The sequence below is a fragment of the Hirsutella rhossiliensis genome (genome assembly GCF_020360975.1).
Source record: "Hirsutella rhossiliensis strain HR02 chromosome Unknown scaffold00002, whole genome shotgun sequence".
NCBI lineage: Eukaryota > Fungi > Ascomycota > Sordariomycetes > Hypocreales > Ophiocordycipitaceae > Hirsutella > Hirsutella rhossiliensis.
Window position 1 is genome coordinate 7,808,362 of NW_025408668.1, and position 26,639 is coordinate 7,835,000.

The window sequence follows — 26,639 nt, forward strand, 5'->3', positions numbered from 1 at the left end:
TCAGCCGAGTTTCTGCAAGTATCCCTGCGCAATCAGCCGTTCCACGTCCCCTTGCCGGACATAAAACTGGCTGTTCTTTGTCAAAGTGATTGCCCTGTGGAAGCACCAAGCTGGTTAGCCTCGACTGTCGCGACCAAGGAGGCGCGCCACTTGCCCGTATTCTGTCTGAATCTCGCCGGCGTCCTTGAGCACTCGCACGTCGATAAACAGGTCGCGCGGCGGTTCGAGGCTGCCCGTGAGGTCGATGTCTGTCCACTGTCCCTTGTATGCGGCTAGCAAGTCGCTATACTGGCGCACGTACTCCTCTTCCTGAGGGCTGAGGCTGCTCGTTGCTCCGTCGCCTGCGGCTTGTGGTCCGCCATTGGCACCGCCGCTCGACTCGCGCACCTGCAGCCCCGATAGATCAACGACGTCGGACCCGTTCCACACCAGCTCCTCGAGCTTGTCGGTTCGCGTTCGGTGGTAAGCGAGCAGGCACCGCTTGTTCCGGCGCATGGATAGATGGTTCACCAACAGGGTGCAGGCAACGGCTTGGTCCGCGGCGGGATCGAAGGAACCCTGAAAGGGCTCCAGCAGGTCGGTAACGTCTTTGTCAAGGTCCCTGACCTCCTTCGTCACTGCGCGCACAATCTCGGTCTGGTACGGCGGGAGGTGCGCGAGGTTCTGCGTCCTCTTGGCGTGCTGGACCTGCAGTTGAGAGTTAGACCCTTCTCTGCTTGGACGTGATGAATTTGAACGTCATCGCACCAGCTTGACCCCCAAGTCACCGTACATCGTTTCCTCGGGACTTTGCGGTGGCCCTGATGTCGATTGTGTTTGTGTGTATCCGGAGCGTCGACGCGTTGCCTTTGCTAGGGGACGCTTGTTTCTCCTTGCAAGCTACCCCGCTAAGAAATCGCGCCTATCATGACCAAGCAATGCCCGAGCGCCTCTATAGTAGACATCTCGGTGCCACTGGCTACGACAATCCATAAGTGAGCCTAAATCGGTCCTTTATGACCTCATTGTGATTTGATCAGATCCGTCGCCTTGTATGCGAGGGCTGCTTCAATAGCAAACGCTCACTCTTCTTTTCATACCTTCTCTTTAGTCTATTCAACATAATGCAGGAGACCAAATACCATCCCAGGCAGAGGAATTCTACTAATCGCCAAGATTGACCGAGAAGCAGGCATATCCAAGACTCACGGAGAGGAGAGGGCAGGCATCCCTGGTGCCGACGGACTCGATCCTCAACAGTCTTCTACGCAGTCAAACCGAACCTCTTGCAGCTGAAATTTTCCAGCGCCCAACATAGTGCCTGACAGTGGGATGGGCAACAATTACTTGCGGCTCCCATGAACATGGCGGCCCCCGCTCTCCATACGGGTGAGGAGGCAGAGACAAATGGAAAGGCCTCGGCGAGACGAAGCCGGAAGGCGGCGTATACCACTACCTCACTAGAAAACCCTCGCCGCTCGAGTTGACAGTGGCGCAATCGAATACGTCCGTAGAGCTTGGTTCATGTTCGGCTGTTGAAATCGCATTAGCACAAGTCTCTCATCTTTTCTGTGCTAAGCTGAGAGGCAAACGGCAAAAGTTCAGAGATGCACAATGTGCTTGCTGTTTCGTCAAGCGGGGGGTCTTGAGGCCCCCTCCGAAACACGGACCAATTTTTCTCATCACCATACAGATACAGAGACAGGGGAGCTGGAAAAAATGCGTCCAAGAGAAGGTGAGGAAGCATACCAATGGATACGGTCGCGGAGCGGCGGCATGCCGCTGAGCACAAACCAGCTCTTTCAACGTGACATTGGATCAGCTGTGGCTGTCGTGACTGTCGGGAGTGCGCGGCGACCCGTAAAGTCGCGTGCCTTCCAGGAGCATCGCAGGATGCGGTTTGGAAAAACCAAAAGCTGCATTTCGGAGCTTAGTGGGAATTTATCAGAAATTTTGCATGCCGGCGCGGAGAATTGTCGGGCCGTGGACCAGTGTAGCCCCGCGCTACCAATGAGCTTAGGCAACAGCTCTGGTAATGCCGGAGCTTGATCCATCATCCATCATTCAACCAGTTGTAACGTCACAGCAACTCCTCTCTGCCAACTGACTCTCCCGACAATCTTTCGCCTTGACGAGCCGCATAATAGTGCATCCCGTCAATGTGAGAGCCACCATGCCCATCTCTCCCATCATCACCTTCAAGGCTGGCCAGTGTGACCTCGACGTAAGTTGCAAAGCCTTGGCCTCAGATACCCCCCCGCTTGATACTGATAGAGTTGGTACCTAGACCTCGTCGACGCCAGCCAAGGTCAAGCCTCAGCCCCAGCCCGGCTACATTTACCTTTACTCCGAAGATGGTCAGTTAACAGTGTCCGGCGGCCGATGGAACCCACGGGCTAACCTCGCCTAGACTTGGTTCATTTTTGTTGGCGGAAACGCGACGACTCGCTGGACGAGCCTGAGCTCGACCTGGTGATGGTGCCCACCGACGGCAGCTTCGTTCCTTACGATTCCAAGTCGACAGCACACCCGACAGCCAAGACGAACGGCCGTATATTCGCCCTCAAGTTCGCCTCTTCGTCGCAACGATACCTCTTCTGGATGCAGTCCAAGCCTCAGAGCCGAAATGGTGATGCTGCCTGGTTCAGTCCTAGAGATCGCAAGATCGGGGCCATTGTTCATCGCCTCCTGCAAGGTGAAGAAGTCAACGTGTCCAGCGAATTAGCAGCCGTCCGCAACACAGACAACCGGCGAGACGACGACGACGAGCCAATGGAAGACGTTGAGGGCCTCCGTGGTCCTCACAACCACCGCGGAAGTGGAAGTGGCGGTGCAGGACCCGATGCAACCGGAGGAGACATCAGAGAAGAAGGCGAAGGCTCGAGGGAAGGTGGTGCTGACGGTGCAAGAGCGTAGGTGATTCCCATCCTATGGCTTGTCGACGGTGGCATGCGACTGGCGAGTCAAGGTCGCGGCTTTCAAGAGTCGAGGACAAGCTCTCAAGATTCAAAACTGGAGTCATTGGACGTTTAAATTTAAAACATGTTCCATTTTGGAGAGAAGCCGGCCCGCCGTGACTTGATGGACCTGCGCTCCGCATTCGTAATGCGATGGGCTAACCGTCCAACAGGGCCTCTTCGTCGGCGCCCGACGCGGCTGCTGCGGTGAGAAACTTCCTGGAGTCTCTCAGAGACCAGCCTGGGCTTTCTGGACGGCAGCAGCAGCAGCAGCAGCAGCAAAGCGACCTGCCCTACCCTCATCTCAGCCACCTTCTCCCGACGTCCATCACGGTATCAATGATGGAGACTGCATCTTCCGAGCTTGTCGAGTCGCTCCTGGGCCTCTTACCCCCAGCCGTGATGGTGCTCGCCAGCGGCTCGTCCGGCTTCGACGGTAGACAGGAGCCGACGACCGAGATGGTAGAGGCGGCAAAGGCATCTCTTTCTCCCGACGACAAACGCAGCTTGCTCAAGAAGGTGATGCGCAGCCCGCAGTTTCACCAGGCGCTGGGAAGCCTGACCATGGCTCTGCGGGACGGGGGTCTGCCCGGGGTTGCCGACGCACTTGGCGTGAAGGTTGAGAACGGCGGTTATATTAGAGATGGCGGGATGCCGATGGGCGGTGGACATGCCGTCAGGGCCTTTGTGGAGGGAGTCAAGACGACGGTTCGGGAGGAGAATCCTTAGGGCATCACCACCATCCAGGCGAATGCACATGGCCGAGGTTGGGGGAGATGGCAGCTGGAACCCGTCCTGGGTTTGCTGGATCCTGTTACCTTACTTCGTACTACCTACTCAAGATACCTTGCATCCGTAATGCGATTCTTTCTTCTAGGTAGCAAACATCCATTTCCAGCCGTGTCGCAACTCAGTGCTGGATGCTGGATAGGCTGTCGCGGACTGGCATGCTAAACTGGGAAGTTGAGCGGGTCGTCAGGTACCGTCAACCGGCGGCAGCTGCAGGCGGGGCCTGCTAGGTACCTAATTATTACGGCATTATTACCTACGCCTCCACTGCAGCTGGCCTTTGTCGCCGGCCAACTCGCACTTTCTCATCGCATTCGCTCTCCTACTACCCTGTTTCGACAAGGTTCAAGACCTCGCACGCCGCGTCAATCGCCTGTACTCTCACGCCGTCATCATGGAGCTCGACTTTCCGACAAACCCGGACGAGTTCAACAACGACGAGCGCATTTCCTTTTCCAAGCTCGACAACACGTTCATCGCCGTGCACGACGATGGCACCGAGTTCGAGTTCGACGCGGACCTGAAGCAGTGGCTCCCAACCGACCAGGACCTCTTGGAAGAGGTGGATGAGCTTTGGGATGGGGCATCCTCCGCAGAGGCTGATGAAGATTTACAGAGGAAGCGAAAGCACTGGGACGCAGAGAATGGATCTGCAGTGAGTGGCCCTTTGCCCCGGCTTCCTGCCCTGCCGAGACGAGATGCAGAATCGAGCAGGGCAACCGCTTTGACTTGATACGTTACTGAATGTATTTCTTTCAGGGTCCCGAATCGTCGGCGCCCGTGCGCCTCAAGAAGAAGCCAAAGCCTCCCCCCAAGCCTAAGCAAAACACGGCAGTCTATGTCACCGGGCTACCCCTCGACGCGACCGTCCCCGAGATCCACGAGCTCTTCTCCCGCAAGGGCGGTCTCATCGCCGAGGAAATCGACAGCCGCGCCCCGAGAATCAAGCTGTACAAGGACGAGGCCGGCAACTTCAAGGGCGACGCGCTGGTCGTCTTCTTCAAGCCCGACAGCGTTCGGATGGCCATTATGCTACTGGACGAGACGGATTTTCGATTCTTGTCCAGTGGCAAAGGGGAAGGGAAAATGCGTGTCCAGGAGGCTGATTCTAGCTACAAGAAAGTGAAATACGACCAGGACGGCGCGGCCGGCAGCCCCGAGCCCGGCCAGCAAAAGGAGGCCCGCCGGCCGAGGAACGACAAGGACCGACAAAAGGTCATCAAGAAAACGCAGAAGCTGGACGCCCGACTGGCTGACTGGAGTGACGAGGAGGACGACCGGTTTCCCGCCTTGGGGGGGCACGATTCGAAGCGTTTGAGGACGGTAGTACTTCGCCAGATGTTCAGGATATTTGAGATTGAGGAGGATCCGGCATCTTTGCTCGAGATCAAGGAGGATATCCGGGAGGAGTGTTCCAAGCTAGGAATCGTTACTAACGTGGTGCTCTACGATCAGGAGCCGGAGGGAATCGTCACAATCAAGTTTCAAAACGCTGAGTCCGCCGCGGCGTGCGTTGACGCCATGAACGGCAGGCCCTTTGACGGCCGCATTGTCGGAGCGTCTCTTGCAACCGGCAAGGAAAAGTTTAGAAAGAGCGGCTCGACAAACAACGATGAAGATTCCGACTAGCGGGCGACGGCAAGCCTCGTGAGGAGGGAGCCGAAAATATGTACAACAGCTGTATTATGGAGCTCATCAATATCCTGATACCCCGGTTTGGCGCGCGACTATGCTCCATCTCATGGAAGTTCCAACGATGGGATATGCTTGGGTGCTAAAGATTCAGCACACATGTGAGCAATGACGACCCTTGCTGCCCGGGGTGGGACGACTAGACTCGGTTGGGCAATATGTCAAGCTCGACGGACTCGGCGAGGATATACCATATTGCCGCCTCGATGATCCTGTACGTTATTTGCAGCTCCTGCTCATCTGTGCCCAAGGATTTTAGCTCTTGACGTGGAAGCATGGCGAAAAGGACCGTCGAAAGCACGGTAGATGGCACTGTCAATCACGCCCACCAAGGAGAGGCGGCTGACGCCGCCCCCAGATGGTCGGGAAAGAGTCGGCACTTACTTCGAGGGGCATAGACCATGACGAAATCCTGCGATACGGGCATCTGTACGAGCCACCCGGGCCGAGCCAGCGGATGCATCTGTCCCCACCCCTTGCGCAGGACTTCTCTGATGTCGTCTGGGTGCAGGCACATATGCATGGAGTGGTCAGAATCGTGGACGTGGCAAATTTCGCCCTGGCAGTTTGTCTGGAGGGGATGCCTGGCAAAGAGAGCCAGGCCATGCTTCTCAAGACAGGAGCGTTCGGTGCTGAAGTAGAGTGGGCTACGGACGCTGAGCTTTTCCATGGCCCGCCTGAGGGACAGGTAGCAGCTGCGGGAACCGGGCTGGTCGAGCTGTCTCTGCGGTGCGATGCCGGCGACGAGGGGCCTCGGGCCCGGCCGGTAGGGCAGGGGCTGGCGGCTGAGGATGCCCTCCTTGGGGAAGCAGGTCGGGTCTGGCGTCGGGGGGGCGAAGGGATCGCGAACGGCCCAGAGACGAAGCCAGGAGATGCGGAGGTAGCCGGCAAAGGTGGAGGGAGTGCCGCCGGGCCCGAGGCTGATGAAGTTTTGGTAGTCGTTGCGGACGAGGAGGAAGAAGGGGGTGAGGCCGACAAGGATCTCGGTCGCATGTGAGCCGACGAAGTGGATGTGGAAGACGAGGGCGAGGGCGATCATGAAGATGGAGGGTGCGTCGAGCGTGACGGAGACGGGCCGCTGGTGAAGAAGGCGCAGCGACGCCGCCCTGGCCTTTGCCTCCTCGGGGGCAGGTGCGGGCTCGCCTCTGATGCCGTAGGAGGGGAAGACGACGTCGGGGGCGGGCTGGACCTGGGCGGGGGCGAGGGTGTTGGACATGGTTGGCGATGGCTCTCGTCGAGGGGGGGCTTGATGTATAAGTGACGATGCTGAGCAAGTCAGAGTTGGCTGACTGGATACAGCCAAGATTCTTTGTCAAGTTGTCGGCTGTCTTGGACGAGAAGACGGGGGAGAAGAACAAAGCGGCAATGAGTGAATGATCAGGCCGGGTATAGATACCTCTCTGTATGGGTATCCGGATTTTAGTTGCTGCTGCCACCCCCTCTCCACCTGAGCGAGCGGATTGCAGTCGGGCCTCGTGTGATGCAGAAGACAAGCAAATCACGACGAACGGGCCGTCCAGGCCACGACAGCGGCGGCGTTGGCCAGCTAGAGCCAGTCCAGCCAGCCGGTTGACTACCCACAGACGCGGCGGCACTCGCCGTTCCACGTCGCAAGGAGGGGGAGCTAGCGCCGCGGGCTCGGGGCCGATGGCGGATGTCGGTCACGCCCAGCCATGACGTTGGGCTGAGGTTATCGCCAGGGGGGGGAGGGGGGCTCCCGTACCTCTTACCCGAGCAAGAAAGTGCAGCTCTTGCTACGTGGGCTTGTTGTACTCGTACGGAGGCACGTGGTCTGCTGTACCGAGCCTGTACGTACCTACAGTAAGCTGGATACTGGTAGGGAAGGTACCTAAGCAGAAGACTGGCTTGCCAGTTGGCGGACAAGACACACTTTGACAAGTACCAACCGCATACCTGATGAATGTACGGTACGCGGATCTGAGTCGGCGACCTTGCCGTGGCGGCCGGCCAATCGCCTCCTCTCGGGCTGTCGGGCTGTTTCCTCACCTATTGTCTCTCCGCTAGCACAAGAGGCGCCACATGACGACACATCACGAGATGGTCCTTGAAGTTGTGGGCTGGAGTTGAAGAGGGGATACCTCAGCCACCAGCCAGAGTTTAAAGGCAGCAGGGCTCGAATCGCCAACTCGCATGTGGTCGGCGGGAGGGCCGGAACTATTAATGGTGGCCTTCCGTTGATTTGCTTGATCCGCGGATAACGTCCAAGGGGGCAGGATTCCTCTTCAGCTGAGTCTGGCGAGCCTCCTCCTCTCGCACTCCTTAGCTCACATGCAAGCAGCCAGTCGCCCCGGAGACGGTAAATCATGGCGATGAGAAGTGGAAGAGACTTTTGGTTCTCGCGCAGCTGGACTTTCCACGCACTCTTGGCAGACGTTCGGATTAAAGATGGACGGCGGTTGAACAAATGACATAAGCCGGTCACGGTACGTACTGTATCGCCCGTTGCTCCGCAACCGCATCCTCGTCCGCGGTCAACAAGCAACGACGTCGCCTGCGGTTCGGCAACGGTCCTCACTCGCTCAATGCATTACGGACATCGAAACTGTCTCGCCTCTAATTACTCCATACAGTTCATTCATCGCATATTCACGCTCTTCGTCTTACCGCCTGCTAGCGTAGCACATTGTACAAGCACGCCGGCGGCGGGCGCGTGGATGGTCATCCATTCCATCTATTCTCCACACTGAGCAGCCAGCAGCACATTCCTCACCAGTCACATTTCCCAGCCGTCTTCGCGAGGCATAGTCGGCATGGGACTTCTCACAAACCCCTTGCGGCCCCGCGACCAGCGACTCCCGCTATACCGCAAGATCGATTCCCCCACCAAGGAACGATACTCCGACGATGAATACGAGTCCTACTCATCTGAGGACGACTCGGAGCAGTCTTACGCGGCTTCTTCATCACGCAGCTCAAGAGATGCATCCGATCCTGTCCGCAGCGGCCGCTCGTTTCTCCTGTCGAAGCGCAGGTCGGCGCCGCCTCCGCGCAAGGCCAGCATTTACCCGTATCGCCTGCCGACCCGGGTCTCTCGCTATTTCTTCTTTGGCGTCGCCGGCATTCTCCTGCTCATGATACTCAGCCTCGTGCGAGCCAGTCAGGTGGAGAACTGGAAGGTCGCTCATGGCAAAGTGGACACGCCGCCGCCGCCGCCGCCCCTCTGGGAGAAGTTCCCGTTTCTGGAGAGATACTACGGGGGAATCAGGACACTCAAACCCCTCGGCGAGAGCGGACCCGAATACCCCAGCTCGGCTGAGCCTGAAGCCGCTGCGCCGCCCGAACACGGATCTGACGCTGCTCAACGGGACGTTGCCAAGAGCAAATCGTGGCAAGACTATCCCGCGAGAAACAGCGAGCCCGACATTCAAGAGTGCTTTCTAGACGCCGCCGGCAAGATCCGTCCTCCGCCTCTCCGATACTACGAGGGTCGTCCCACGGGCTTTCCACAGAATGTGGTCGGCTCACACGAGGTCCTCAAGCTTCCTAAAGATATATGCTTCGAGCGCTTCGGCCGCTACGGGCCCTACGGCTTCGGATACTCGATCCGCGCCGGTGGCCTGGGCACGGGAGAGCATGGCGAGAGCGAGGGCTCCGCGGCTGTGTGGGGGCAGTCACCCCGCGTCGACTTCCGTAACGTCGATTGGGCCGATGTGCAGCGCCGGTGCTTCAGGGCCAATGCTGATCGCTTCAACAAGCCTCCCCCCATAACTCCGACACCGTATGGCTTTCACATCGGTCATGCTGACTCTGCAAGCACCGAAGCCGGGGACTCGGCCTTGAACAAGACCGACACCACCCGCCGGACGAATTCTTCTGAGAGTGCCGGGGCGGACGCTATGACCAAGAAGCAGGTGAGGACGGCCGTAGTGGTCAGATGCTGGGACGACTATCTGTTCCGTGAGGATGACATTGCCAACATCCGGGCCATGATCACCGAGCTGACCCTCGCATCGGGCGGCCGGTACGACGTCCACCTGCTCGTCCAGGTCAAGAATGACGCCCACCACCCCATCTGGGCCGACCACGAGGCATACGAGAAGAGAATACGCGACTCCATCCCTCAGGAGCTGCAGGGCCTGGTAACGCTCTGGACCGAGACACAGATGCTGTCTCTGTACCAAGGCATCTACGACTTGTGGAGCCGCGGGCCGGAGCTGCCCGTCCACGGCGTATACAGGGGGTTGTCAATGGCAATGCAGCACTTTGCCTACATGCACCCTGAATACGACTACTTCTGGCAGTGGGAGATGGACATTCGCTACACCGGCCACTACTACGACCTGGTGACCAAGCTCGAGGAGTGGGCCAAGGCGCAGCCGAGAAAAGGCCTCTGGGAGCGCAACTCGCGCTTCTACTTCCCCGCCGCCCACGGCTCTTGGGAGGACTTTTCGCAGATGTCGCGGGTGCAGAGCGAGATGGGCGCCGCCGGGTCGGACAATGTCTGGAACAAGGCGCCCGGCGTGGGCGGCAAGGCACCCGAGGCCGCGAGCAAGAAGGGCAGGACTGTCTGGGGACCCCAGCGTCCTCTGGATACCGACGACTGGTTCGAGCCAGAAAGCGACGACATGCCGCCGACGAGCTACGAAGCTGATCGCTACCAGTGGGGAGTGGGCGAGGAAGCCGACTACATCTCCCTCAACCCCCTCTTCGACCCAGAGGGCACGACGTGGATGCTCAGAGACGACATCACAGGCTTCAACCGGTCGCGCGGGCTGCTCCCCCGGCGGGCCGCCATCATCACGACGTCGCGCATGTCGCGCCGGCTGCTCATGACGATGCACCGCATGACGGCCTACAAGAAGCAGTTTGCCTTTCCCGAGATGTGGCCGGCGACGGTGGCGCTGCACCACGGCCTCAAGGCCGTCTTCGCGCCGCACCCCGTCTACGTCGACCGCAAGTGGCCCGTCGACTTCATGGCGCAGACGTTCAACGGCGGACGCGACGGCTCCAGCGGTGGCTCGCGCACCAGCATCTTCGGCGAGCGCGAGCACAACATGCACGGCCTGTCGTGGTTCTACAACTCGGGCTTCGCGCCCAACTTGTACCGCCGCTGGCTGGGTCTCAAGGTCAACAACGACGGCGGCGACGAGTTTGAGACGACGCACGACGCGAGCAAGCAAGGGCCCGGCGTCGGCGCTATGCCCGGGGGCGAGGGCCGCATGTGCCTGCCCCCGATGCTGCTGCACCCTGTCAAGGATGTGGAGCTGCCCATCGAGGCTCCGCCGGTGGGCGACGATGAGGCGGCTGAGACGGCGCCCGCCTCGGATCCCACGGCGTAGCTCGGGACTCTCTGCCCCTGAGCCGAGGGCAAGATGCCGAGAAAGTACAGTGTATTCCATGTCACGCGCGAGAGCGCCGGGCATATCGCGCAGGAAACTTGGGTACGGCGTTTGGGAAAACAGTGTTTGATTTTTGTTACTTTGGGAGACATGGGAGGGAAACTCCAATTGGAATGACAACTACAGCATGTACGAGCTCAACGCCCTGGGAATGCAGAAACTGTGGGAACGAGCATTTTAAAGAAGACGGTCCAAGAATATTCCTACATACACTTTCTCTCCTTGATTTCGCAAAATGTCATGCCCCGTGCTGGAAGCTATCATTGCCAAGTCGTGCAAAAGATATATCCCCCTAACCTCCGTGGAGTACGCCAGAGCTGTTCGCCACCTGCTTTTGGTGCCTGCCTGCTGTCGTTGGAGCCTCGTCAAGCACGCCGTTGCGCCGAACTGACTGACCCGACAATACCGGCCGGTCCCAGAAACCAAACCTCGGCAGCACATGCGTGGAAGGTCTCGGCCAGCTCGTTCCCAACACCCCGACCGCAAAACATGCAGCGCCGGCAGATCAGACCACACGTTTGACCTCAAAGAAGCGCCGCAGCCACCAGATCTGGAAGAGGGATTCGCCGACGACGGTGCCAATGACGAAGAGGTTCCACCACTTGACGCGGGCATTTGTGCTCTCGGCCGTGTTGCGGTGGGTGCGCTCGCGGACAATGATGTACTGCTGCTCGTCCTTGACCTTGGCGAGGAGCTCGGACAGGTGGCGGACTTTGGAGAAGGCAAGCGTTAGCGGATTCATCCATGTGCTCAAGTACGGCACTTGGCCAGGGTCCAGCTGGACAGCGGGTGTACCTTCGGTTTCGATGGGATCAGAGGGCATTTCGGACTCGCTGACGTAGACGATGCCGTGGACGTTGAACGAGACCTCTTTGCTGGTGGCGCCCCAGTACTGGTTCCCGAAGCAGTACGTGTATTTGCCGTCGTTCTTGGCGGTGAAGGAGTGGTCTCCGCTGGCGACGGTCTTTTCGTGGACCTCGTAGCCGCCCGGGGGGTTGGTGACCTGTCGACAGCAAGGCGAGCGTCAGTTGAAGCGTGTCGCATGGCCAAGAGTGCAGCTCTGGCCCGCGGCGAGATGCATACCCAAAAGTCAATGTCGAGATTGCCCGCGCTGCCAAACTCGCGGTCGCCAACCTGGAAGGTGACGGTCATGGTGTCATCGCGGTGCAGGTTCTCGTGGAAGCATTCGAGCCCGTGGGCCGGCAGCGCGATGTTGTGGGCGGCGGCGAGCTGCGAGGCCGCCAGGGCCGCTGCCAGGAGCGACCTCGAGGCCGCGAGCAGATGCATCGTGGCTCCCTGTCTCTGTGACTGGGTAGGTATAACAGGTACCTCAGTCGGTCGTGGCGAAGCTCGACCGTCTTTGCGCGACGAGGGTGGATTGGATATCAGGCAGCTCCGTCTGCGAGGAAGCTCGAGGAGATGGAGGGCCAATTGACACCTTTCGCAACTGAGGTACGGAGTTTGGAGTACAGTACCTGCAAAGATGTACCTCCTGGCCCGGGCGCGCTAGCAAAAGGCACACGCAAGGCACTTGCAGCAGATTACAGTGCATGCCCGGCAGGAGCGACACAGCCTCGGTGCTGCTCGTGTTCCCAGTTGCTGCTTTGCTGGCAGGAAAGCCACAGCATTCCTGCTCGTACATAATACGCACCCTTTTTTCCACTGACACGAACGCCTTCGCATCGTCTGCCGGGGCGGGAACTTCGGGTGGACGGACACACAACCACATACTAAATCTCCGAATTGGCCTACTCTCCGGGCCAGAGAGCAAGCGAGAGCCTCCAGAATGCCATTACAGAGGAGCCTCGTCTGCTACAGGGGCGTACGTAAGCAGACTCGAGCCGCCTGGCTCCACATTGTCGATACTTGTCTGTACGGATGCCAGAGGCTCTGACAACTTGGAGCAAGGACGGCGGCCTTATTGTCGTACACATTGACAAAGTCGCGGGTGGCGCTCCTACGTGGGTGTGGGAGTACAGAGCAGTGCATGCAGTACCTATTGATTGTGTCGATATAAACTGAGAGGTGGAAATTAGCATCCATCGTTGGCCACCCGTTCGCACACCGGGCGAGGTTGCTGCAGCAGCCGCAGGCTAAAGCATTCGCCCCTTTCCACGGGCCTCTGCCCGCTAACATGGAAGCCTAGCCATCACCCACTCGTTGGAGGGCTCTTGGCTTGGGACACCGGCCGGTCTACCTCAATCGGGCAAGGTAGGGGTCTGGTACTGTAGATAGGTGCGAGGTCGACAGCCCACCACGTAGCGCGCCACCGGCCTTGTGCGCTAGGCAGGCTGTTAGCATAGAGTACTGGCGAGGTACCTTGGGGCCCCATTCACCGACAGACCCGACCCTGGACCGTCGCCCGAAAAAAAATCCCATGATCGGTGATTGAGCAGCGCCTTTCTCCCCTTTCACTCTCCTCCCTCTCTCTTTCGCTCCATATCCACACTTGAATCCACGATCTTCCCCGCCTCGCTTCCTCTCCCCCCCTTGTGAGGGACCATCCGTCGACAAAGGCGTAAGTCGCTCCCTCTCTTTTACACCTTCTTCGGCGAAGCGAGTTTAAAAAGCCGGGTGGGCATCGCCGCACCAACTGGGCCTCGCCTGGCGCCTGCGGCCCACAGGGGGCGCCGCCAGTGGCTCGGTGCTGGACGAGGTGCACTGTGAGCCCACCCATCCATGCTCTGAAATGTGGCGCCCCCCGATCTCTCCCCCCCCATCCCTGGACATGTGTCCTCTGCCCAGGCGCGCCCGTCGTCCATCTATTTCTCTCCTTCTCCTCCTCACTCCCGGTCGAGAATCGCATCGTCACGACATCCAAAATCCTGTCTCATCTCCTCCACAGCCGCTCCCCCCCTTTCCCGCCCTCGCGTGTCGCCACTGCTCGTCGCTGCCGCCGCTCCGACAAGGGGGAAAAACAAACGGCCGTCCGGTCCCTGACCTGCTTACTTACGCGTGGCAACTAGGACACATATCTCTTGGCTCCATCTTTTTCTCGCGTCCTCTCCTCTCCTCCCGCACCTTCACCATCACTACCACCACATTTTACAAGGACAAGCGACGACACAGGCCTCGCCGCCTCAAACCGCAATCATGGGCATTTCACTCTCCAAATTGACGGCCAAGCTCTTCGACAACCTGTGGGGGAAGAAGGAGATGCGAATCCTCATGGTTGGTCTCGACGCCGCCGGTAAAACCACCATCCTCTACAAGCTCAAGCTGGGTGAAATCGTCACCACCATTCCCACCATTGGTAGGGCCCCTTCCCCCATCGCCTCATCTCGTCCCGCCACGCTAACCTCGGCCCAGGCTTCAACGTCGAGACGGTCGAGTACAAGAACATCCAGTTCACCGTTTGGGACGTCGGCGGTCAGGACAAGATCCGTCCTCTGTGGAGGCACTACTTCCAGAACACCCAGGGCATCATCTTCGTCGTCGACAGCAACGATCGCGATCGTATCGTCGAGGCCCGCGAAGAACTCCAGCGCATGCTCAATGAGGACGAGCTGCGGGACGCCATCCTCCTGGTCTTTGCCAATAAGCAGGATTTGCCCGTAAGTCCTGCCCTGATGGACCCCTCATCCGGCGCCCCCATCCCCGCCCGAGGCGATCTTGGTATGGCTGACCGCGTGATTCCGATGACAGAACGCCATGAACGCCGCCGAAATCACCGATAAGCTCGGTCTACACAGCTTGAGACAACGCGCCTGGGTATGTCATTCCCGCCTTCGCTCTCGGCTCTCTGAGATGTGCTGCTCCGGCCCGACGGCTGCTGACCGGCTCCACCTCTCCAGTACATCCAGTCCACCTGCGCCACGTCTGGTGACGGTCTGTACGAGGGCCTCGAGTGGCTTGCCACCACCCTCCGCAAGGCCGGTCACCAGTAGAAGAAAAATGTTGAGAGCAGTCTCTGATCAGCCCGCCTTGTCCCTCCTCCCTCGTCGTCTGCGCATCGGTCGTCCCAATCTCGTGGCTTCGGTTGTAATTTGCAAATCATCGGTCAACCCAATCGAAACTAGCCTTTTCATCACTTCTTGTTCTTCAGTCGGGTCGGCCACGCTATTCTTCTGCCGCCCTGGAAATGTCATGAGGCCCCGCTGTTGTACCCGTCCCGCAAGCTCCACGAATCTTTGACGGAATTCTGTGCAGTTCTGTCTTGGAAGGTCGATTGAGCGGCGACACTGGCGTTTCTTTTGGGAAAAGCAATGTTGGGAAGTTCTGGGTGATGGGAGACTCGGCTCGACTGCGTCTGCTTTGGCTTCCCTGGTCACGATTCTCGGCGCCTCCTTTCTGGACGAGCATATCGCAACCAAGCGAGACGGAAGGAAGGGAAAGGAACCGACTCGGGGCAGCTCGCAAATGGCTGGCAAGGACCATGGTGGTGTTTCCATTTCTTTTTCCTGGTTTTTGTTTTCCACGTCTGTTGTTCAAACGCACTCTCTTCATCTTCGTCTCATCATTGCGCTAGATTGGCGGAGTTGGGCTGTTCATTCGTCGCAAAGGGCTTCCCGGCAGGGGATGATCGTAGCGGAGTGAACGGGATGGAGAAATCGGGGAATCTTTTCGGCTTTGAGTTCCTACTCCTCATCAGTGCGTTTCTGCTCGCCCCAACTGTGACTGCGGCCTCGTTGTTCCCGGCATATCGGCCGGGACAAGCAGAGGGCGGACGTCGTGGAGACTTGAGAGGGAACTCGGTAGTCCGGGCAGTCTGCACCATGGAACAAAGGCTTTGGTGTAATTACGTGACGTCCACGTATATGATGGAGCAATGCCGATAAGTCTTGAAAGAGCAAGGTCACATACGCCCGTTCAACATGGAAAGCATTGTGCTCCGTAAATCACATTGTCGTGTCATCGTGTCAAGCTGGGGGTATCTAGTCATCGAGGGGAGTCGTGCAATGCACGCATCTGAACATACATGTTTTGTACAAGTTCGCAGGCAAATCCGTTCGAATAATCCCTCCAAGCCCGTCACGCCACAAAAAAGAAATCCAATAGAAAAGATACTCTACAGACGGCAGGCTACGACGCTGCCGACGCGGCCACGACTTCCAGGCCTTGGCCATCATCGCGGACCCGCACCTCGGCGGTCTGCCCCATCTTGAGCTGGCCACGGATGATCTTGTCGGCCAGGCCATTGCCAATCTCGTTTGTGATGAGACGGTTGAGCGGGCGGGCGCCGTAGCGGGGGTCGTAGCCGCGCTCGGCGAGCCAGTCCCTGACGGCGTCGGGGACGGCGAGGGTGATGCGCCGGTCGTCGAGGCGCTGCTGCAGCTCCCGTAGGCGGATGTCGACAATGTCGCGGATGGCGCTCATGGCGAGGCGCTTGAAGATGATGAAGGAGTCGATGCGGTTGAGGAACTCGGGCGGGTAGGCCTGCGCGACGACGTCCATGACGGCCTTGCGGACGGCCGGGTCGATCTCCCCGCTGGCGTTTTCCTTGTACGGGTGCAGCTGATTTTGGCCGACGAGGATGTCCGCCCCGAGGTTCGATGTGAGGACAATGATTGTGTTCTTGAAGTCGACCTTGTGGCCCTGCGCGTCGGTGAGGTAGCCCTCGTCGAGCACCTGGAGTAGCAGGGCCGAGATGTCGCGGTGTGCCTTTTCGAACTCGTCAAAGAGCAGGACGGCGTAGGGCTTGCGGCGCACAGCCTCAGTCAGTTGCCCGGCGTCCTCGTAGCCGACGTAGCCCGACGGGGCGCCGATGAGCCGGGAGACGGTGTGCTTCTCCTGGAACTCGGACATGTCGAACCGCACCACGGCCGACTCGGTCGAGAAGAGGAAACTCGCGAGTTTCTTGCACAGCTCCGTCTTGCCAACGCCCGTCGGTCCGAGGAAGAAAAAGGACGCGAGCGGCCGGTTCTCGCCGCTCAAGCCGGCTCGCTGCAGGCGCACCGCGTCGGACACGGCCTTGATGGCATCGTCCTGGCCCTTGACGGACTCCCGCAGCGTGTCCTCCATGTGCACCAGCTTCTCAATGTGTCCCGAGGTGAGCTTCGCCACGGGGATGCCGGTTATGCGCGAGACGACGTTGGCGATGTCGTCTGGGGTGACAGAGTCGTGGACGAGGGTGAGTTCATCGCCGTCCTGCCGCGCTTCGCCGTCTTTGGGAAGCTTCTGTTCTAGGTCGGGGATGACGCCGAAGCGCAATTCTGAGGCTCGGGCAAAGTTGCCGTCTCGCTGGGCCTGTTCGAGTTCGAACCTAGCCTTGTCGAGATCTTCCTGAATCTTCTTTACCGATCCAATCTCAGCCTTTTCCTTGTCCCACCGCGCGTTGAGCTCCGAGATTTCATCGTAATAATTCTTGAGGTCCTTCTCGAGCTTCTCTCGGCGCTCCTTGCTTGCAACATCCGTCTCCTTGCGCAAGCTTTCCAACTCAATCTGCGCAGTCATGATCTTGTGGTCGAGGCGCGTGATGTCCTCGGGCTTGGACTCATGTTGCAGCTTGAGATGGCTCGCAGCTTCGTCCATCAAGTCGATGGCCTTGTCCGGGAGGAAGCGATCCGTGATGTATCGGTTGGACAGCGCCGCCGCAGCCACGAGAGCGCTGTCTGTGATGCGGACGCCATGGTGTACTTCATACTTGTCCTTGATGCCTCGAAGAATGCTGATTGTGTCCTCGACGGTCGGCTCGCTGACTATGATGGGCTGGAACCGCCGGGCCAGGGCAACGTCCTTTTCGATTTGTCGGTACTCGGTGAGCGTCGTGGCTCCGCAGCATTGCAGCTCCCCGCGGGCCAAGGCAGGTTTCAGGAGATTGGAGGCATCGATGGAGCCCTCAGCCTTTCCCAGACCAAGGAGCGTGTGTAGCTCGTCGATGAAGAGGATTACCTGCCCCTCGGCTTGTTGCACCTCGTCCAGCACCTTCTTCAGCCGTTCCTCGAAATCGCCGCGGAACTTGGCGCCGGCAATGAGCGACCCGAGGTCCAGGCTTATGACTCGTTTATTCTTGATGCTTTCGGGTACGTCTCCGCGGATTATGCGCAGGGCAAGACCCTCCAGAATGGCCGTCTTGCCTGTGCCGGCATTCCCAATGAGCACCGGATTGTTCTTGGTTCGCCGTGAGAGTATTTGAATCGTTCGCTGGATCTCCTCGTCCCTCCCAATGACCGGGTCAAGCTTCCCGTCTCTTGCCCTAGCAGTCAAGTCGACTCCAAACTGCTCCAACGCCGACTTCTCCTCTCCCCCACCCATGTTCATCCGGTGAGTTCCTCCGGGGGGGTGTGGCCGCCCGTTGGCATAGCACCGCACGGCCGCCAGTCCCGGCAGCAGTCGAGGCCGCGGGCTGCATGCGAGCCGGCCGGCTCCTAGTCGAAGGACAGGATGTGCGGATCTCGACGTGGCGGCGCCAGTAACACGCTGGGCCGAGTTGATTAACTGTTTGCGGGCTTGCATTGTCGCGGTGAGGTGAGGGCTGAGTCGGAGACACGAAAGCGCGAATGCTAAGGAGAGCAGAGCAAGTTCAAGACACTGCGAGCCTGGATTTTTGTAGGCTGGGCAAGCAAGGCCAGGAGCCGCGCAAAGGACGAGAGCTTCGGCATGAAATGGAGCTCTCGCGGCGGATGGAGCACGTTCTCGCACTTTCCGCGGCAGTCATCGGACCCCCCAGCCAGATTAGCATCCTATCATCACGTGATCTCCAGCCCCCGACCCCCAGCGGCATGAGAGGGGTGGCCAGCCAGCGGCGCTTCCAGAAAGGGTTAGGCGTGAGAGGGCTCACATTTTCCTCCCACAATCTCGCTAGCGGCTTTCACACAGAATTCCAACATTTCGGGCGAGCATCACCAAACGCATCTTCTTGTTCCCTCCACCACAAACCCAACGCATCCGAGCGAGTCACCATGTCGGCCAAGCCCACGACCAAGAAGTTCGGGAAGTCGACCCGGTCGGTCCCTGCTCCCGCGGACAAGGCCAAGAAGTGGTACAACGCCGACGATGAGAGCGAGCCCAAGAAGGTGAGTCTTGACGAGCACCATGGCCCCAGATGCACCCGTTGTCCCCCAGCGTCAACAATGTGAGACTGGCGATGATGGAGCTGCGTCGCGCGCATCCGCGACTTGCGGATTCGGATGGTTGCGTCGGGCGATAGAGTGGCGCGACTATCAACGACATGTGCCAGCCCTTCGATGACACACCTGCCCGACACAAGCGACAATTAATGACCGACCATTTCACCAATGCAAAACGACGAAGAAAACAAAACAAAGACCACACCACCGATCGCGAGCTCGGCGCGCTAACTAAGGGCAATTCTCAGACCCGCAAGGCCGTTCGCCCGTGGACTCCTCGAAGCACGCTCCAGCCGGGTACAGTCCTGATCCTCCTCGCCGGCCGCTTCCGAGGCAAGCGCGTCATCCTCCTCAAGGCTCTCGACCAGGGCGTCCTGCTCGTCACCGGGCCCTTCAAGATCAACGGCGTTCCCCTGCGACGAGTCAACTCTCGCTACGTCATCGCCACCTCCTACAAGGTCGACATCTCCGGCCTCGATGCTAAGAAGGTCGGCGAGATCTCCCAGCCCAAGTACTTCACCGCCGAAAAGGCCAAGCAGAAGGCCGGCGAGGAGGCCTTCTTCAAGCAGGGAGAGAAGCCCCAGGTATGTGCACGAACTCGCGGCGACACCCCAGGCCAAGTGCTGGCCGGGAAAGGGGAAGCGGGTGAGGCTAATCCGTCGGCATTGCAGAAGAAGCAAATCAATAGCAGCCGCGCGGCTGACCAGAAGGCCATCGACAAGCCTCTGCTTGCCAGCATCAAGAAGGTCGACATGCTCGCCAGCTACCTCGGCAGCTCTTTCAGCCTGCGGAAGGGCGACAAGCCCCACGAGATGGTGTGGTAGATCAGCAATGCGCTACAACGAGAGGTGATGGGGAGCGTGTAAGTGCCGCGTCGAAGGGAGTCGGAACGGCGCGGCTCGAAAGCGGAACGAGTTTGTAGGGCGGGAAGGGTCTCCTACACGGCCTGGCTTGGCCAATTGCATTTGGAAGTCGATGGCATCGGTCACATCTTGGCGTCTGTAATCAGGTTTTACCGTCAAAAAAATCAAACGGGCATAAATGAAGTCCCACCAGGGCGTCTGGTGGGGAGACGCGATGATGAAAGTCAAACAAAGGTTCCCGACCCGGCTTCCATGGCATGGCAGAGTGACGCGCCGCTTGTGATGGCGCACGTTGACCTCACGTTTCTAGGCTGGCGGGCGACGCTCGTGGCAATGCGCACCGACCCTTTGCTCTCAGCATGACTTTTTTATTCCAGTCACAATGGCATGCGATTGATCCTCTGACGTCCATCCCCCGGACGAGCACCGCCATGTCCTGTACTGTCCGAACCTCCCTCAACTTGGATCTAGAGATCCCTGTCAACCCAGCTCTGAATCATGCCCACAAGCGAGGCCTCGTAGTGCTTCATTGAAACCTTGCCCGATGCCTCGTCCAACGTCGTGTTTGCCTGCACAAAGACCTTGCGAGGCTGCTTCTGGTCAAGCACCACCTTGCGGATCTTGGTGCCCCAGAAACCAGGATCGACCGTCGTCATGTCCGTGTAGAACTTGGTGCCGTTCTCCACGTCGGCCGTCGACTTGTAGATATGCAGCTTCTGCAGGTACTTGGACACGGCCTCGCGACCTGAGGTGAGAATCTTGGACCGGTCAAGCTTGATGGTGAGGTCGGACAAGTCGTTTTTGGCATAGTCGAGCTTGCAGAAATCGTCGCTGGCCTCGAGGAAGCACTTAAGAATAGAGAAGCGAGCCTGGCTATGGGCCTGCCCCCACTTCTGGCTCTTGGGATCCCACAACTCGAGAGAAGCTAGGCCGGCGCGGGCCATGGAGAGGTACGAGGCGTAGAGAACGTCGCCGGCTTCGCCATCCATGTCAAGCTTGCCGTCCCCGAAGCCAAAAATCTTCAGCACCGGGAACTCGCAGCTGAGGTCCATGGCGACCAGCTCGGCACGGCACTCCTCGTACGAGGCGGCGATGCTGCCGAAAACGGAGCCCCAAGTCTGACCGGGTTTGTACCACGTCGTGATGGGCTTGTGGGTGACGGGGCTGACGGGAGGCTTGTCCTTGTCAAAGTTGAAGACGCCGGGCGAAGTCTCCTGGAGAAGTTTTCCGCATCCATGACCTTGCTCAATCAGCACCCATGCCTCGTGGAGGAACACCTGGAGTGGCACACTTACCAGTCAGCTCGTGGAGCCCAACTTGGACCTCGAAGGACGCGTCGCGATATTTCTGGTACACCTTGAGGTCTTCCTCGCGAATAAAGGGTATCTTCTCGTTGGGCGCCTTGGCGCTCAGGACGTTGCCGAGCGACACATTCTTGAACCCCTCTGTCTGTCGGATATCATCGTAATTCGGAATGTTGATGCCAGCGGGGATGCCGGAGCCGTTGAACGTCATGACCTCGAGAGAGGTAAAGTCCGGGGAGAGAAACTTGTCCTTTTCAAACGCCTTGTCCCACGGCAGCAGGGGGATGAGGGACGGCGCGGCTGCGACCAGCTCTCCAAAGGCGCGCGTTCGCTCGAGGTTGACCATGGAGGCGAAGCCTTCCCACTCACCACGCACTCCCGCCGGATCGCGGTAAGTCTCGACGAAGCCAATGTTGCATTCGACCATTGGGCCCTTGTCCCTGATCCAATGGCGCTGAGCATCCTTGTAGGCCTCCAGAGAGCCCGTCTCAAAAGACTTTGCGTAGTTTGAGTGCATCTTTTTCTGAGTCTCGTTGTCGGCGTTGGCGACGGCCTGTTTGGAGTAGGCGGTAATGGCCTTCATTTGATCGGCGTAGTCGCCAAAGATTAGCTTGATGGTCTTTCCACTGAGCGGTCCGTCCTCGACCACGAACGAGGTATCCTTGCCAATATCGCCACCGTCTGCGGGCACGCTGGTGACGGCCGAGGCAATGAGAATCTCAAACGTGCCGTCATCGGTCTTTCGCAGCCTCGTGTTTTCGGGAAGTAAGCCCTTCTTCTCCGTCCAAGCATTTACGGCCTCAATGTCAGCCTTTGTGATGCCTGGGGAGTCTGGGTAGTAAGTCGACATGTGGCCGGCGTCGGGGAAGCCCAGATGCATGGCGGCGGATTCATCGGAGCTGAAGATGGCGCCCTTTGTAGCTTGGTAGAACTGGTCGGCCTCGGGGGCGGTAGCAGCGAGTGCGGCCACGCTCTTTTCGCTGCATCGAGGGAGAAACTTGGAGTCTCCGAAGCTCTTGTAGTTGCCCAGGTTGCCCAGGAACATTGCGGCATACTCGAGGAAGTAAGTCAGCTCCGACTGGTCGACACTGGCCTCATTAGCCAAAGAAGGCCAATCCCCATTACAGCGCCTGTGGAGGGCCAGGATCAAGTCGTAGATGGGCTCGGCCTCGGGAGAAAGCTGGCGCAGGACGATCCTCGTGCCGGCAAAACACGCCCTATACACACGCGCAAGACAGGCGGTTCAATTAACACGGTACGGGACCCAACGATAAGCCGGTGGCGGCCACGTACTTGCTGATGAAGTGGGCATAGCGCTTCTGCTGGTCGCTCAAGGCCTCAAAGTGAGACTCAATCTCGAGCCTGACGACCGACGGCGGGGCGTCTGCGAGGTAGTGGGCGCGCTCGTCGGGGTTCATGTTCGCGAAGAATCTCTGCGGGGCAAACGGTTGAAGAGGGCGGCGTCGTCTGGTGGCCGAGCGAGAGCAGTAGGCCGTGACTCTTGGAAATGGCAATCTTGGCAGAAGCCGGGACGCGGAGAGCGAGGCGAGGAACATGGAGCCCCCGCGATTACACAATCCGGCTCCGGTCCTTTTGAATACCTCGTGGGGACGTCTGTCGACGTGTTGATTGTGCGGCAGGTTGAGTTACCCCGAGGTAGAGAGAGAGCGCTTTCTCGGCACGGCAGGCGCTGCATCAAGTGGTGGTGGTGGGTGGGATGGCTTACCCGACCCGTGCTCCACTATTCGTACCTACCTAACTCGGCGGTAATTACGGAGTAGTCAGATTGGTACGCGGCATCGTCACCTCCAAATATCGCATTGGAAGGAAGGAGGCAGGTAGCAACGGAAGTGCTGCACATGTGTCCTGTCACGTGGCCCATGGGACATGCCAACTCATGCCTTGATTCTGCTGTCCATGTCTGCCTGCTGGACTCTTCCTCGCTGCACCCCCCTCCTGGCTCATGCCGAGCAGACATGAATAACCGCGAACCGGATCGTCGAGATACATACCATGCACAAACCGCCAGTGACTACTCGCCGACGCAGCATGTATATCGGAATGTGTGCGCTTTGCAGTTATGCACATCACGCCGCCTGCGAATCGACCCTGTCCAGGTGTCCAAGCAAGGGACGTCGATACATGCACTGTTGCTTGTCCCTCGAGTTCCCGCGACCCCGGACATGCCCACGGACGGGCCATCACGGGTCTAAGGCATTGACGTAGCCGCCAGCCTGCTGCCTCGACCATCCTGTCGTCAAGGACACGTGCACGCGCGTCGTGGGACCATCGTACCCGACCCTCCATTAAAGGTCCGAGGGGTCATACGGACCAACAAGTCGGACCTATCGACTGGCGAACGGCCCGCAGGGTTGCTCGCAACACAACGAGCACAACCCGATGCCTGCGCCAGAACTCTCACCAACGAGACGAGTCGACTCGAATGCGTTTTCGGTACATGACAGCTGTAATCAGATGTCCCCTGTGTGCGACGTCATTCCAGACTCACCCGTGCTTGCTCTCACGCACAGATGAGCTCTTCGCCGGGGCACAGTGAGGGATGGAATGGGCCGGGCCGGGCCGGGCCGAGCTGCAGCCAGCTCCTCGATCCAAGGACCAGATTTGCACTGACGGCAGACAACGCAGTGCTGCCTGGAGAACCAAGAGACTCTCTCCGGACCACGGCTGAGTAGGTGATTTGGAGTTGGACGTCAAGACAGCATTGGGCTTTCCCTTTGGATTACTAATCATATCCCCCCACGACTCGGCCATCAACCGTCGGCGTTTGGGGATGGCTGGATTACCGACGGCAAATGCCCCTTGCCCTGTTGGCCTGCGAGCTGGCTGAGCGAGTCCATTGGTCCATTGTCCAAATCGGCACACCCCTCCCTTGCCGACTCGTACGGACGTCGCTCCCTGTCCATTGCCAAACGCGGCAGCCTTCGCCGGATCAGCGCCAAGTCCCCAGAGCTTCTATTGCTGGGTGGTTATGATGCGCCATTAGCATCATTCTGTCTTGTTGAGTTGTCGCGGCTCTGTCGGACTGTCACGGCGAGCCGGAAGACCGCCAAGACAGCCTTGCGACGACCATTTAACAAGCGCCGAGGGCAAGTCGAGGCCGTGGAGTTATTGAGCGAAAGCCTGCGCCCCACCCGGGTACCCTCGAGCAGTGTCAGCCAAACACCGGCATATCCAGCTACCACCGGAAGGCCTTCCGGGCAAACCACAGCGCGCGGTTCCATTTCCGGTCCCCACGGGCCTGTGTGTTTGCTGCTCGACATCCAACCGTACAAGGCACTACCTGGACAGCAGGGGCGGATTGATCACCGCGGTCATGCTCGTACAATGCCATGTACAGCAGGCGCCACGAGTCCAACCGAACACTTACACCCCGCTCTCTTCGTTTGTGGGGACCAATCGACATTGGCGGCCTGCGCGGATTACTGAGAACGTACGGATGACTTGAGGCCAACATTGTTTGTGCGGCAACGACGCCTGCTCTGCATGTGCTTGCTTCACCCACCGAGACCAGGAGAAGAAAAACCCGCAAAAGGCCAAGACAGGAAGAACGGAAAAGAGAGACAACAAGCAATACACACTGTTCCGGTCCGCGTGACCTTTTCCCTCAGCACCGTCATCTCGCGTCTCAGTCCCCGGTGGTTGGGCTGTGACGGAAGAACAAGAATGACCTGGCTTATAACGCGCGCTCGGTCGTGCTCGAGGCAAAAAAGCAAGACCCGACATGCTGGCTGGCCTTACCCAGATGGAGTCAAACGCGGCCTGGACCAAGTTCAGCCTCCACACCACTTCCCCTGTTTCTTCCCCCCCATCTGCCAATCTGGCACAAGGAGTCAAGTCAGTTGTCGGTCATTCCCACACGCCCCTCCCCCCCCCTCAATCCGAATCCAAGTCGGCCCTGGCGCCCAAGCTCGTCACGCCCGAGAGTAAGAGAAACTTTTGGAGGCGTACGCATGTACATGGAGGCTAAACTCAGCTCTACGGCTTTTGCCCTGCCACTCTGCTTTTCCTTCTTCGTTTTCCCACGATAAGTAGGGTGGGCAATCCTGTCTGCCCCTCTCACTGCCTTGGCCTCGACAGACAGAAAGTACCTTGATCAGGGCAAATTTCCTCGACTCTTCCCTCCTCCCAGTCTTCGCCGACCACTCACTCCCCCACGCACGGTCTACCTTGTCTTTGATCTTTGGACCTCTGTTGCCTCCAACCTCGCAACCGCGGCGGTCGAATCCAGCCTGCGCTATTCTGTCGGAACACACATCCATCGAAAGCCTCATCGCGGTTTGCGCACCAGCATTGAAACGCGACGCTTCTCGCCTTGTTGGCATCGAAATCCCAAAGACCCTCGGACTGCGCGCGCTGCCGGCAGAATGTTGTCGTTCGACAACGCTATGCCCGTCAACGGGCAGGAAGCAGCGGCGTCTGCCGGGCGCGTTCAAGCGGCCCCGTCCAAGACGTCACAGCCGACGACAACGACGGATGGAGCGTGCGCCAACGGACAGGCGCGAAAGCATCACCACATCTGGTTGGTTACCGGACCGGCTGGATGCGGCAAGACGACGGTGGCCGAGTACTTGGCAAAGTCGCTTGACATGCCCTATATCGAGGGTGATTCGGTATGACCTCCGCACGCTCCACGATTTGCTCAAGGACAGCGAATCGACTCACACCACTGATACAGCACCACACCCCGGCCAACGTGGAAAAGATGCGCAGCGGCAACCCGCTCACAGACGCCGACCGCTGGGACTGGTTAACCGCCCTCCGCGACGAGTCGATGCGCCGCATCAACCGGGGATCCGAGGGCGTCGTCGTGACGTGCTCGGCCCTCAAGCGCAAGTACCGAGACGTGATCCGAGTCGCCGCCTACTATGACCACGACATCCGCGTCCACTTCATCTTCCTGAATGCGCCCGCCGAGGTGCTGCTGGCGAGGGTCACGAAACGGGAGGGCCACTACATGGGACCCAGCATGGTCCAGAGCCAGTTTGATATTCTCGAGCGGCCTGCCGAGGACGAGAGGGACGTCATCAGCATCGACGTCAGCCGCAGCATCGAAGAAGTCAAGAAGGATGTCCTGGCCAGGGTCTCGGATATTACCAAGGCCGTCTGCCGAGACTAGACGAGTTGCATGTGCGTGACTGTACATGGGCGTGCCGGACCGAGAGAGATGCTGACGCCGGATTTCCACTTACACGGGGCTTGCGGCGTGAGGATCTTGGTCTGTTTCTTTTCCTTTCGTTTTGCTTCTCATTTGCTTGCTCTTTGTCACGCTCTGGAGTTGTTGGTTCTAAGATGGGCAGGCGTTTTGGGAATGCTCGCCCGCAACCATGGTCTACGTCCAAGCAAGTTGGGCCCCCCACGAAGTGATCAAGCCAACTTGGGTACTCTTGGATATATCGGCGTACACGCACATAGGAGACGCACGCATCGGTACGTTTTTCTGCATATACAAGAAGAAGATGGGGGACTCTGGAGAGCTGCCAAACCTTGAGGCGGTCGGGCAGTGCTGGCGCCAGCCAGCATCGGGCCTGGAGAGACAAGGGATGTTGGGCGTGCACTACTTTGGATGGATGTTCTGTCACGAAGGCTGCGCCAGCTAGCTCCGGCTGCGCACAAAAGGCCATGACGTATATAGAGAGAGATTGGGCGTTCTGTCTCGATGCCTTAT

General features: G+C 58.9%; 11 protein-coding genes across 11 annotated transcripts; 6 read left to right on the plus strand and 5 right to left on the minus strand.

Moving 5' to 3' along the window:
- Nucleotides 1–774, minus strand: HRG_02647 (GINS complex protein; the record flags this gene model as incomplete). Its single annotated transcript, XM_044861118.1, has 4 exons — nucleotides 1–94; nucleotides 155–309; nucleotides 388–687; nucleotides 748–774. 4 exons carry the CDS (start codon nucleotides 772–774, stop codon nucleotides 1–3), a joined length of 576 nt encoding a protein of 191 aa, XP_044724751.1.
- Nucleotides 775–2,152: 1,378 nt separating this feature from the next.
- On the plus strand, nucleotides 2,153–3,665 carry HRG_02648 (proteasome complex subunit rpn13 ubiquitin receptor domain-containing protein; the record flags this gene model as incomplete). The annotated part of the gene is made up of 4 exons (XM_044861119.1): nucleotides 2,153–2,203; nucleotides 2,267–2,336; nucleotides 2,390–2,891; nucleotides 3,110–3,665. 4 exons carry the CDS (start codon nucleotides 2,153–2,155, stop codon nucleotides 3,663–3,665), a joined length of 1,179 nt encoding a protein of 392 aa, XP_044724752.1.
- A 454-nt stretch (nucleotides 3,666–4,119) lies between these two features.
- Nucleotides 4,120–5,354, plus strand: HRG_02649 (RNA recognition motif domain-containing protein; the record flags this gene model as incomplete). Its single annotated transcript, XM_044861120.1, has 3 exons — nucleotides 4,120–4,380; nucleotides 4,485–4,847; nucleotides 4,896–5,354. The coding sequence occupies 3 exons, from the start codon at nucleotides 4,120–4,122 to the stop codon at nucleotides 5,352–5,354; spliced, it is 1,083 nt and encodes a 360-aa protein (XP_044724753.1).
- Nucleotides 5,355–5,556: 202 nt separating this feature from the next.
- Nucleotides 5,557–6,633, minus strand: HRG_02650 (uncharacterized protein; the record flags this gene model as incomplete). Its single annotated transcript, XM_044861121.1, has 2 exons — nucleotides 5,557–5,657; nucleotides 5,802–6,633. The coding sequence occupies 2 exons, from the start codon at nucleotides 6,631–6,633 to the stop codon at nucleotides 5,557–5,559; spliced, it is 933 nt and encodes a 310-aa protein (XP_044724754.1).
- Nucleotides 6,634–8,188: 1,555 nt separating this feature from the next.
- HRG_02651 (Major facilitator superfamily transporter) lies at nucleotides 8,189–10,717 on the plus strand (the record flags this gene model as incomplete). Its single annotated transcript, XM_044861122.1, has 4 exons — nucleotides 8,189–9,132; nucleotides 9,193–9,607; nucleotides 9,680–10,546; nucleotides 10,592–10,717. 4 exons carry the CDS (start codon nucleotides 8,189–8,191, stop codon nucleotides 10,715–10,717), a joined length of 2,352 nt encoding a protein of 783 aa, XP_044724755.1.
- Nucleotides 10,718–11,282: 565 nt separating this feature from the next.
- On the minus strand, nucleotides 11,283–12,064 carry HRG_02652 (emp24/gp25L/p24 family/GOLD domain-containing protein; the record flags this gene model as incomplete). The annotated part of the gene is made up of 3 exons (XM_044861123.1): nucleotides 11,283–11,488; nucleotides 11,573–11,780; nucleotides 11,861–12,064. The coding sequence occupies 3 exons, from the start codon at nucleotides 12,062–12,064 to the stop codon at nucleotides 11,283–11,285; spliced, it is 618 nt and encodes a 205-aa protein (XP_044724756.1).
- A 1,806-nt stretch (nucleotides 12,065–13,870) lies between these two features.
- HRG_02653 (ADP-ribosylation factor family domain-containing protein) lies at nucleotides 13,871–14,664 on the plus strand (the record flags this gene model as incomplete). The annotated part of the gene is made up of 4 exons (XM_044861124.1): nucleotides 13,871–14,030; nucleotides 14,087–14,331; nucleotides 14,423–14,488; nucleotides 14,572–14,664. The coding sequence occupies 4 exons, from the start codon at nucleotides 13,871–13,873 to the stop codon at nucleotides 14,662–14,664; spliced, it is 564 nt and encodes a 187-aa protein (XP_044724757.1).
- A 1,135-nt stretch (nucleotides 14,665–15,799) lies between these two features.
- Nucleotides 15,800–18,172, minus strand: HRG_02654 (AAA (Cdc48 subfamily) domain-containing protein; the record flags this gene model as incomplete). The annotated part of the gene is made up of 1 exon (XM_044861125.1): nucleotides 15,800–18,172. One exon carries the CDS (start codon nucleotides 18,170–18,172, stop codon nucleotides 15,800–15,802), a length of 2,373 nt encoding a protein of 790 aa, XP_044724758.1.
- A 446-nt stretch (nucleotides 18,173–18,618) lies between these two features.
- On the plus strand, nucleotides 18,619–19,610 carry HRG_02655 (ribosomal protein l6e domain-containing protein; the record flags this gene model as incomplete). Its single annotated transcript, XM_044861126.1, has 3 exons — nucleotides 18,619–18,732; nucleotides 19,035–19,370; nucleotides 19,458–19,610. 3 exons carry the CDS (start codon nucleotides 18,619–18,621, stop codon nucleotides 19,608–19,610), a joined length of 603 nt encoding a protein of 200 aa, XP_044724759.1.
- A 506-nt stretch (nucleotides 19,611–20,116) lies between these two features.
- HRG_02656 (peptidase family m49 domain-containing protein) lies at nucleotides 20,117–22,371 on the minus strand (the record flags this gene model as incomplete). The annotated part of the gene is made up of 3 exons (XM_044861127.1): nucleotides 20,117–20,889; nucleotides 20,945–22,170; nucleotides 22,247–22,371. 3 exons carry the CDS (start codon nucleotides 22,369–22,371, stop codon nucleotides 20,117–20,119), a joined length of 2,124 nt encoding a protein of 707 aa, XP_044724760.1.
- A 2,967-nt stretch (nucleotides 22,372–25,338) lies between these two features.
- Nucleotides 25,339–26,090, plus strand: HRG_02657 (shikimate kinase domain-containing protein; the record flags this gene model as incomplete). The annotated part of the gene is made up of 2 exons (XM_044861128.1): nucleotides 25,339–25,584; nucleotides 25,650–26,090. 2 exons carry the CDS (start codon nucleotides 25,339–25,341, stop codon nucleotides 26,088–26,090), a joined length of 687 nt encoding a protein of 228 aa, XP_044724761.1.
- Nucleotides 26,091–26,639: the final 549 nt, after the last annotated feature.